Source organism: Sinocyclocheilus grahami, unplaced genomic scaffold, assembly GCF_001515645.1.
Source record: "Sinocyclocheilus grahami isolate Dianchi unplaced genomic scaffold, SAMN03320097.WGS_v1.1 scaffold268.1, whole genome shotgun sequence".
Lineage (NCBI taxonomy): Eukaryota > Metazoa > Chordata > Actinopteri > Cypriniformes > Cyprinidae > Sinocyclocheilus > Sinocyclocheilus grahami.
The window spans coordinates 1,369,232-1,380,737 of record NW_015505447.1 but is presented as its reverse complement, the minus strand read 5'-3'; the positions used below and the strand labels follow the sequence as shown (position 1 = coordinate 1,380,737).

At 40.8% G+C, this 11,506-nt stretch overlaps 1 protein-coding gene across 1 annotated transcript; it reads left to right on the top strand.

The window, feature by feature from the left end:
• Window positions 1-10,871, top strand: LOC107599536 (uncharacterized). Its single transcript, XM_016291159.1, has 3 exons — window positions 1-382; window positions 689-805; window positions 4,300-10,871. Exon 3 carries the CDS (start codon window positions 5,109-5,111, stop codon window positions 9,627-9,629), a length of 4,521 nt encoding a protein of 1,506 aa, XP_016146645.1. The 5' UTR covers window positions 1-382; window positions 689-805; window positions 4,300-5,108; the 3' UTR covers window positions 9,630-10,871.
• Window positions 10,872-11,506: the final 635 nt, after the last annotated feature.

Genomic DNA, 11,506 nt, shown 5'->3' with positions numbered 1-11,506 from the left:
ACGACCACTGTGAGGCGAACAGAAGTACCCGAAGGAAGACGGGGGCACTAGAAATTGACACGGGGCGGAAAATATTTGGCCGACCATAATCCGCATAAAAATTAAGCGGAAAACGGCCTGGAAGAGCAGTTTCAGTCGAAATCTTATGGTGAGAACGCCATCGCGCGAGGTTGAGCGTCAGCGAGCGGAAACTGGGGTTTGTTTAACGGATCGAAAGCGATGGAGAGGCCTGCGAGAGTGTTTTTCCACGGGATGAGTAAAAATGACCTGCTAAACTGAAATCGGAAACCGCCTTTGTGCACGTCTACGCTTTCGGCGCCCTTTTTAGCATTATTATTTTCACGCATTGCTCTTCAAGAGGACTTTCTCCGTTCACGAGCAGGTGGGATACCAATGCTTTTGAATGCATTCTTTTGCAGTGTAAAAGGGTACGACGTCTTTATTTCGCTAGCTAAGAGACTAGCAGAGTGAAGTGGGTTTATAGCCTGGATTCATCTGACGGGCTGTCTGCACTCACAGACACTTTCTTGTTTCTGTTTGTTTTTCTGTCATGTTGTTCCTCTACGCAACGCGTAGCATGCGGACGTTTGAACCAAAATCAGTGCATGATAACGCCAAGTTGTTTGTAATTTTAACCGCTCTGATTTTGCTCTAATTTATTATTTTGAAACTTTTTGCTGTGCCATAGAGGGATGTGATTGAAAAAGGGAATTCGGCTCTTCCCCTCTCCCTCATCCCCTCTTCACAGTCCGCACAACCATCCCGGAGAACAATCGGCGCTTTTCTTTCAACCAAAAAGCATTTGGTAAGTTTAATTTCAGTTATTTAATTCAATTTAATTGTAGTTGCGTGGATATTTTGTCCGTTGTCTCTGATGTTGACATTGTGCCGTCATTTGATTTTCTTTGCTGAGCCCTTGATTTTTATGTTTTTTTTTCTTCTTCAGTGAATTGCTGATTATTGATCATTTTGCCATGCATGTTCTCGTATTAGAGTTATTGGTATTGGAGTCACCAGTGTTTTGGGTGCATTTCAGTTACTTTTGTCAGGTGTGAAGGCTTGACAGATATAAGGATTTGATTAAAGCCCCGTTCACACCAAGACCGATAACTATAAAGATAATGATATTAGCGTCCACACCAGCGAACGATATCGCCTGTTTATGCGTCTGCCGCTTTAAATGCTTGAGCTCGTTACAGCAGGACGGATTCTGATTGGCTGTCAGTGTTTCATCGGTTCGTCAGCTGAAAAAAAAAATCGTTTTGAAAGTGATTCCAACGATATCGTTATAGTTGTGGCGTGAACTATGCTATTCTTTAATATTGAGAACGATTTTTTGAACTATATCTTTATAGTTATCATTCTAGGTGTGAACGGGGCTTTAGTCATGTTTAAGGACTTCTAAAAACCAGATTGTATTGGAATGTGTGGATGAATGTCTGGTTGGTGTATTTTTTTATTATTATAGCTCAGTATGTATCTGTCTGTCTTTAAATTTGTATTAGTATATTTATATGTAATTTTAAAATATATTTATTCAAGGTGAAAACAATGTAAATTGATTCACTTTTGACAGCTGTTTGTTTAATACATAAATAGCTATACAAGTGTGAATTTGGGTACTTTTTGTTTATGCTGAGAAACAACCAGTGGTATTTTTAAGTAGTTTCAGCTCAGTTACTTTTGTTTTGACTGATATAAGGATTTTATTTGTGCAGATAAAAGCATTTGATATTGACCGATTTAAGGACTTGTAATGACCAGTTTGTATTGGAATGTGTGGCTGAACTGTTTTGCCTCGGTATTTATTTATCTACCTGTCTGTCTTTTAGAAATCTATTGAAGGTAAATTCAGGAAAATTGGGTCTTTTACATTGAGTAAATCAACCAGTGGTCATTTAGTTTAAGCTCAGTTACTTTTGACAAATATAATATCTATCAAAATATGTCCTTATTAGAATTTCTAAGGACCACTTTGTTGGGAATGTATGAATGTGGACAGTTTATTTATTATTGAAGATACGTATTGGCTTAGATCTTAAGTTATGTATATTATGAAGTATACTTAATATTATGAAGTTGCTTAGAATAAATTTGGCTTGTGTCATAACAAAGCTTGCATATCTGACAATGTGATGCACAGTTCATCTCAGACCTAGATGCACCTGATAACGTCACACTGATTTTAACCTGCTAACATGTTATTTGGCTTAGTCCTCAGATATTATGGTTTAGTTAATCTGTCATATATATATGTCATATACATAATTATTAAAACGTACTCAAATTTACATTGAGCAAAGCAACCAGTGGTATTTTAAATAGTTGGAGCATCTTTCCTTTTGAAAGCTGTAAGGACTTCTAAGGACTCATTTAGGTTTGAGTGTGTGTGAGCTGGTCTATTTATCTATCTGCTTCATCTACACTAAAGACTGTAATGTTGTGAAATATTATTACAGTTTAAAATATCTGTTTTCTATTTTAATGTTTTGTAAAAGAATGTATTCCTGTGATGGTAGAGCTGAATTTTCAGTAGCCATTACTCCAGTTTTCATGATCCTTCAGAAATCATTCTAATATGCTGTTTTGGTTTTCAAGAAACGTTTATTATCAATGGTGAAAACAGTTGCATTTTTTTTATTTGGGTTTTTTTTTTTTTTGGTGGAAATTGTGATACATTTTTCCAGGATTCTTTGAGTAGAAATTTCAAAGGAATTTATTAACTTGCAAAAGTGTAAAATGTATGCTTTCTGTTTGCATTGAATAAAATGTAAAATAAATAAATACCTAAAAACAGCTGAAGCTCAGTTACCTTACAGGAATGTATGAATGAATGTGGACAGTTTATATTAATGAAGGTGCTTTTTATTTGTGTTGATATAAGGATTTTATTTGTGCAGATAAAAGCATTTGATATTGACCGATTTAAGGACTTGTAATGACCAGTTTGTATTGGAATGTGTGGCTGAACTGTTTTGCCTCGGTATTTATTTATCTACCTGTCTGTCTTTTAGAAATCTATTGAAGGTAAATTCAGGAAAATTGGGTCTTTTACATTGAGTAAATCAACCAGTGGTCATTTAGTTTAAGCTCAGTTACTTTTGACAAATATAATATCTATCAAAATATGTCCTTATTAGAATTTCTAAGGACCACTTTGTTGGGAATGTATGAATGTGGACAGTTTATTTATTATTGAAGATACGTATTTGCTTAGATCTTAAGTTATGTATATTATGAAGTATACTTAATATTATGAAGTTGCTTAGAATAAATTTGGCTTGTGTCATAACAAAGCTTGCATACCTGACAATGTGATGCACAGTTCATCTCAGACCTAGATGCACCTGATAACGTCACACTGATTTTAACCTGCTAACATGTTATTTGGCTTAGTCCTCAGATATTATGGTTTAGTTAATCTGTCATATATATATGTCATATACATAATTATTAAAACGTACTTTTTCCAGGATTCTTTGAGTAGAAATTTCAAAGGAATTTATTAACTTGCAAAAGTGTAAAATGTATGCTTTCTGTTTGCATTGAATAAAATGTAAAATAAATAAATACCTAAAAACAGCTGAAGCTCAGTTACCTTACAGGAGTGTATGAATGAATGTGGACAGTTTATATTCATGAAGGTGCTTTTTATTTGCTTAGTTCTCAAGTTATCGTGTGTATGTTATACATGAATAATGTTTGCATGTCATAACGCTATTTGGCAACATAGATGGAGTTATTAGCCTCATACAGATTTAAAAATTATAAAAAAAATTGTCTTAGATGTCAGGTGTTTATCTGTCAATACTATTTTATTGGTAACAATATTGAACTATTGAAAAATTACATTTAACATGCTCCTTTATGTAAGTAGTTATTAAAGCTAAATATTAATGTACATATTTAAAAATTAAATTGAACTGCTATAAGTTTTTTCTGAGTAATTAATTTTGGTATTATTGTAATACCAAAGTAATAGAACTTGTGATATCCCGGTTTTAAGATTTTAAGTGTTTTTTATAGTATAACTGCTCATGCTTCTTTTTGGTAAAAATCTATTAAGATTGTTTTATCTCTGTGTTATCTTATGATGTATGTCTTTTATCTGTCTTTAGGATTTTTTGTGGTAGAATGTGATATATTTGTTGAATTGTGTTAGAAAGTTATGTTTTGCTTTGCTTTGTGAGTCAGTGCTTCTCATCTCTTGTGCCAATCTTTTGATATTGTTTTGAAATATTTATCCTTCGATTTAAAAAATCTTCTTACTATTTTTGATCTCTCTTTTCTTTAAATCAGGCCTGACAGGGTTCCCACAGCAGAGAGGAGGAAGAACTACTTGGTCATACAACTGTGCTGTGTTTGTGGTTTTCCAGCAGCGGTTCTATCGACAGAGGTTGGATACACCCTGTGGACTATCTGACCTTTCACTCCAACTTGGAACAATTGAAAAAAAAAAATTGCTCACCAGAATTTTCCATTTAAATGAAGACATTACTGAGGAAATCAAAAAGTGGGACCATTTTATTCAGAAGTTGTCGAAGGAATACACCAATATAAAGAAAGAAAGACATTCCCTCATTGCTTTAGTTTTAAATGGCTTTCAACACTAAATTATTTGCTTTGTAGTGATGAACGCATTTTTTGAAGCAAATTTTCATATGGTATTAGTACATGTATTAGTAGATTAATACGTGGTATTAGGACATGTTTTTACCGTTTTAACTGTAGATATAGTGATATTGAAAGACTAATGCAGACCTGTGTTTATTGCATGATATTGTAAATCACCTTTTACCCTTTTTTATATTTATAGATTATTATTTAATCCAAGACTTCCAGAGTTTTATCACATGTAGTGGCCCACTATTATAGCCAAAACTCTGTTTGTTTGGGATGGACAGTCACAACATCTGACAAATTACTCCCACACAGGCATTTTTTTTAACTGGAGCTGCTAGCAGATTTCTTTAAAGCTTTATATTGATTATTAGTGGCCCTAGTGCCAGATTTGTTAGGTTAGATTAGGTTAGATTGTCCACTTTATTGCAGTAACAAGTGAACAGGGGGGGGAAATCCTAGGATCACCCCTCAACAGTGAGAGGGAGATGTTCCAGTTTGGAAAGTACCCTATGGACATTTTAGAAATGCTCAGTGGACACCAGGCTCACCAGTTCAAAGGACTGGGGCTGGAAAGACAACTGCAGCACCAACAGCAGGTCCAACTTCAGCACCAGCAGCAGCTTCAACAGCAGCAGCAACAACAGAGCGAGGCATCTGGTGGCCTCCTGTCTGGGCTTAGCCTTGGTTCCCTTCAAGGATCTAGAAGTAATGCATTTGCGGATTCTTCATCCTTATTTGCCAAAATGAGTGCACCCCCCCCACCTCTTCCACAACAAACTCAATCCACATCCTCACAAAGCACACGTAAATCAAGCAAGATGAGCAGCAGCAGTGGGAGTGGCAGTTCTGCCTCTGGCTATCCACAGTTCTTACGCACATTTCACCCTGCTGAGGCTGCACTAGCGCAGGAGCAGCTTCACTCAGGAATGGGGCGTTTTGATTTTGCAGGAGGAAGTACTGGAGGAGGCTCTGGGGTAATTGGAGGAGTTGTAACATCAGCACCACCGCCACCACCCTTGCACCCTGGCCTCTCTGTTCCTCAGCCATCTCCTGGGCCATCCTCATCATCGCCCTCCCCTTCGAGTTCAACCACCACTTCTAATAATACCCCCAGCAGTAGCAGCTCAGTGGCTGGATTAGTCGGAGCCCAGTCTGATGCAAGAAGTTTGCACCAGCAGTTCAGTTGCATGCTCGCTGCAAACCAATACCTGTTTTCTGGAGTGCCCACAAATGCTAGTTTAGAACAGTTTCTAGTTCAGCAGGGTCCCCATAATCATCTCGGTCTTGCAGATTCAAATACAGGTCTTGCTCCTCCTCCAGCCCTCCATCCTTCCCACACCCATGGCCATCCAACTCCCCAGCCCCAACAACAGCAGCAGCAGTTGCCACCTCATGCGTTGTCCCACCCTCACAGTCATGCGCATCCACACCACCCCCTACACCCTGCCCCCCAACCTTCACCTCTTGGTGGTTTTGATTTCCAAGGTATTCCTGTTCTTTCGTCTAATCAACTGGCTTCCCTAATGCAACAAGAAGCAGGCTTGCCTTTGCCACTCCCACTCCATCTCTCCATACTAAAAGATGATGGGAAAGGAGATAGCGGATCTGGGGCTGGAGGAAGTGGAGGTAGTGGCAGCAGGAGAAAGAAAGCCATGGCTGGCTACCTGCCCCAGAGGAAGACAGATAATAACAGTAGCAGCAGTACAAGCAGTGCTAACTGCCATGCCAGCTCTGGGGCACATGGTCATGATGGGTCCTCTGGTCTTGTGGGAGGAGGTGGAGGGGTTGGAATGAGGGGTCTTGGTGGTGACCCCTCCTCCATCCTCTCTTCGTCAACACCGTCCTCCTCTTCTTCAACTGTCTCCTCCTCTTCTTCCTCTGCCCCAGCTTCAAATTCTGCTTCTGTGCTGGTATCAAATATCTCTCAAAACCCCAAGCCCGAAAATCAGCAATCAATGACTCCCAATATCACACAGCCTGAGCAAGAACCTCTCTTTCATTGTGGAGAGTGTGGCAAGACTTTTACCCACCTCCCAAGCCTTCGCCGACACATACGCTGCCATGAAGAAGATGGTGGTGGTCCCAACAGCAGCACAAACCCAAGTCATCAGCATCAGTCAGATCATCCTCACTCAACACAAGATGGAATTTCACAAAATGCTCACCATCAGCATGAGAATACAGACCCCATGTCTTCCACTTGCTCAAGTCCAAATAAGTCATACTGTTGCAATGAATGTGGAAAGGGGTTCAAGAAGAGAGGACACCTCCTTCAGCATGGCGTTATCCACTCTGGAGCTCGACCATATGCCTGCTCTGTCTGTGAGCGTTCATTCAACCGCAGAGAATCTCTCACTCGACATGAGAAAATTCATGAAGAGAAGCCCTACCGCTGCCCTGCTTGTGGCCGCTGCTTTAGAGAGAGCACTTCTTTGCTTAACCATGCTGCATCAGGTAACTGTGGCAAGCCAGGGAGGAGATCTAGAAGCAGTGATGGTAGCTCAATAAGTTCAGTAGAGGGCAAGGTTGAAAGTGAATTTCCAGGTGGACAAATGGATGACACAAAAGAATTGGTATTCTGCAAAAATGAGGATGGCACAGCAGGGATGTCTTGTGACAGTCTGTATTCACAGGGAAGAAGTGTTAATCAAAATCCTGTGGGCAAAACTGAAGAGAAGTATAATCCTGAGTATTCAAGAGATCCTTACCAAACGTCCTACAGAGTCGATGACTATCGTCGTCAACAGGGCAACCCATCATCCTACTCTGGAGACTCCTGTAGCAACAGCATGTCAAGTCCGGCCCTTAGAAAAGCTCCTTTAGCCCCAACACTTCTTCCACACCCTCAAAATCAGCAGCACCATCACCAACCGCAGTCGCATCTGCCTCTCTCCTCACTTTTGGATGACTCTGAAGATGAAGTCACTAGTAGTGCCATGTCTGCCATTGCTGCAGCTGCTGCTGCCTCTGTCTTGCCTGCTGAGATGAACAATACTGGGGGACGAGAGGAACGGAGAGACATTATCGGAGGTCTGTTAGGAGGGCTTGGGTTTGGGTCTATGGGGGCCTCTTCATCTACATCTGCAGGAAATGGTGGGAATGAAGAATGCCTGAGTGGTTCAATGATACCCTTATCTCACCCCACCCAACAGCAGCCTAACTCACAGAATGCCAACAATCCTAATGCCAAACCCAAGCGGCCACGGAAGCCCAGACAAAAAAGAGAGCCGAGACCTGGTGGGGCTCCAGGAGAAGGAGTGAAACGTCGGAGAAGCAATGGCTCTGCTGGAGATGGTTCTGAAAGGCCTTATTTATGCACTGTTTGTGGTCGGGGCTTTAGCAGACGTGAGACCTTACGTCGACACGAACGTGTGCATACAGGGGAAAAGCCATTTCATTGTGACATCTGTGGTAAAGACTTCCGTGAGCCGTTTCACCTTACCAAACATCAGACTGTTCACTCGGGGGAGAAGAACTACAAATGCACCCTCTGTGGAAAAGATTTTGGATATGCACAGAGTCTGAAAAGGCATGAAAAACTGCATCTACGGGGAGATTTCAAGCCAAGGCGGAGTAAAACTAAATCTGCTGCAAATCAAGGGGCACCCACTAATCAAGATCAACCCGATCAAACCAATCAAACCAACCCTGGCTCTTACTACTCCTATTCTCAGGATAAAGTTCAAGGATCTAATGCTAGCACAAGCAACCAACCCCCTCCTAAACTATATACATGTGAGATTTGCTGGAAATCTTTCCGCCATCATTTCCACCTGACTGCCCATCACCAAGCCATTCATGAACACGGAGGGGAGAAACTGTTTTCGTGTGAAGTGTGTGGTAAGGCATTTTCTTACTCCAACAGCCTGACCAGACATAGATTATCTCAACATGGTTTGACTCGTACTGGGCCTACAACACAACCAACAGGAACTGAATCTATTGGAACTGCTCCATCTGTCTCCGAGAGTGAGGCTGCAACCAATGCACTCCTTCATATAATACCTGAAAGTGGAAGTCATGGAGTACAACAGCCCCATTCAACCATCGCTCTCACGCAGCATCCTCATACTGCTGGCTATTCTCCACTCTTCTACAATCCAGAATCAGGACATCATAGTTCAAATGTGACTTCACACCCCCAACATCTGCACTACTCAAACCCCACTATGGGTCCCCTCCAGCTTCAACAACCAATCAGCGGGAAGCAGCTAATTTATTCAGGGGTTCCAAGTAACAATGTTCATTCCACTCCACCTCATATCCACATTTCACCACCCCAGCACTCTCAACATCACCAGCAACAGCACCCTTTTTCGATGCAGTCTCAACATCCACAGCAAAGCCCTCAGGCCCAGGGAGATGTCACCCAGAGGAAGAAGAAAAAAAAAAAGAAAAAATATAAACTGACTAGTAGCATACAGTTGATGACTGGATTCAATACTTACGAAATTGCCAGGAGGCATATGTATTTAAAACAAAAGAAGTGCAGGCAGCAGCAAAAGAGGAAGAAGTGGATAGCTCAGCTGAAATGGGCCAAGTTTACTGGAGGAGGGCTTGGCTTAAATGTAGGTGGAGGCACATGGCGTGTGGGGCGATTAAGGTTTAGAGGCCTACGGTCTCTTATTGTTCCCTTAAAGTCATATACTTGCCCTATCTGTCCCTTTACCACTTTTTCAAGCCGCATAACTCTTTCAGTGCACCGTGTATCCAGGCATCCGCCAAGAAAACATGGCCGTCAGACTCGCCTGCGCTGCATAGTCTGTGGAAAACGTTCTCGAAGGCTACTGACAGCTCTCCGTCATCGGGCCCACCACCTGTCTCAAGGGGCTTTCTCTTGCTCTCGATGTCCCTCTCGATTCTGGAATGGCACCCTCCTGCAGCGCCACAAATTTGCTTGTCGGTGTGTCAGTAGAGGAATCAGAATGTCAATAAAGGGGACAAATGTTCAGAAGGCAGAGGACCAGACTGAAAGATCAACAGTTGTGACAGGTTACAGGCACTAAGTAAAGTGGCATCTGAGATAGTAGAAGGCCTATAAAAACTGATGTTTTCGAGGCAAGGATCACGTGCAAGTAGGCATAGAGGACTTTGCTGGAAATCGCCACACATTCAACTCCTTAAACGTGGTCAGACTATAACCAAAGGAATGCCTCTTGAAAATAAATGAGTCAGTTCACGTGAAAACAAGCCTGTACCTAAAGAACCATCCATTATAGACATGGATCTCTAACACGGTTTCTCCAAAGGGGAAGAATATTCTAGATTATGGAACTGTTTTTTTTTTTGGTAGCACCTTTGTTGTAATGGTAGCATCTCTATCCTCTAAAAATGCATTCATTATGTATTTTCGTAACTTTATTTGTGCTGCAATGATGGATGCATACCAGTGAAAGTGAACTAATTTGAACAGTAACAATCTATTCTCTTAACTAGTTTCCCCCCAGTACTCCGAGCTTAACGGTATAGCCTTTGTTTACTCTCAATTATACGTAGCTTTTTTGTTCATTGTGGTGTTGTTTTGTTTCCCCCCAACTTTTGCTGTCTTCATGTTAAAATGCAAATGTTTGACCTGGAACTGAAAGTTACTGGTTTTGGGAAGAGAATCAAGTACATAGTGTGTGTATTCCCTATGAACAACCTCAATTATGACACTCCATGTTGAATTTAACAGTGTCTCAAAGAGGACTTACTGCAGTGAAACTGTCAAAACGTGCAAAATATTCTGCAGAGCTGACGCGGAGGGGACAGAATGGTGTCGCTAATGCCATGTTCCTGTGTTTAATGTCATCTGTTTTTTTAAGAAATATGTAAAGAAACCTTTGCAGGTGTTTCTATGGCAAGTGTTAATGTCTTTGGTTGTGAGATTGGCTAGCGGGAGCGAGGAATAGCCAGTCTGTACTGTATAATGCGTATTATATTTTATTAAGTAACAGTTGTTCTTTCTTTTTTATTATTCAAAGTATACTTTTTTTAAAATCATTTTTACTATTTTAGGGGTGGGTGGGTTTGTGGCAGGGTCTGTCATTGTAAGATGTGGGGAATATATGTATCTGTGTGATTTTTGTTCCCTGCCCCTTTGATCTGTTAACCCAAACCACAGTTTAGCCCAGCTTTCCCAACACGATTGTATTAATTCTCAATACTTTACTTAGCTCTACTGTCCCAGTGTTTTCCTCTCAGTAAACTAAAATGCAAAATATAAATACTAAACAGCTGTTTTCTTTTTCTGAGTCAACAGTAATGTTGAGTTTCTCAGAAAGCAAATAAAAATATTGAAAATGTACAGTCTTTGTTTCGAGTGTTTTGTAGGTTCTCCTGAATTTTTATGAGAAGCAGAGTGTTGCCTTTTTGTGATGGTAAGCAGATTGGGTTCATTGGTTATGGCATGTAAGTTAAATGATTTATAAACATCAAATGAGAGGATATGACCAGGTGTTATGCACCTGGTGCCGTGGTGCTGGATGTGGCTGTTTACAGCTCACATGTGTTGGCACAAGCCCTATGCACTGCCACAAACTATTAGAGGTGGAGGGAAGAATGCCCTTAAGGGTACTTTGGTTCGGTGTGTCAGAGGAACACGACCATCTGTTCACTTAGTTTCTCTCTCGGGTGTCTCCAAGCAAAAGTTTAATGTTCAATACAGGACATCATCTCACATGACCTTAATTGAAATGAACATGAAACTGCAAATTGCAAACAATGTACACTAGGTGGCAGTAATGTTCTCTGTTGCAATGTCCTCGGGAATCAAATCAACTCGGATTTGCCTTGAAAGGCTTGTACAGTGCAGGCTGTTGGACACAATCATGCACAATACCAACAATTCAGTTTTTTCCCCCAGGATCATACATATGTTAATTTGTTTCCACATCTGTTACTT

Bases quoted from the DNA above. Each gene is read 5' to 3' on its own strand.
- LOC107599536 (XM_016291159.1), top strand. From the start codon at position 5,109: ATGTTCCAGTTTGGAAAGTACCCTATGGACATTTTAGAAATGCTCAGT.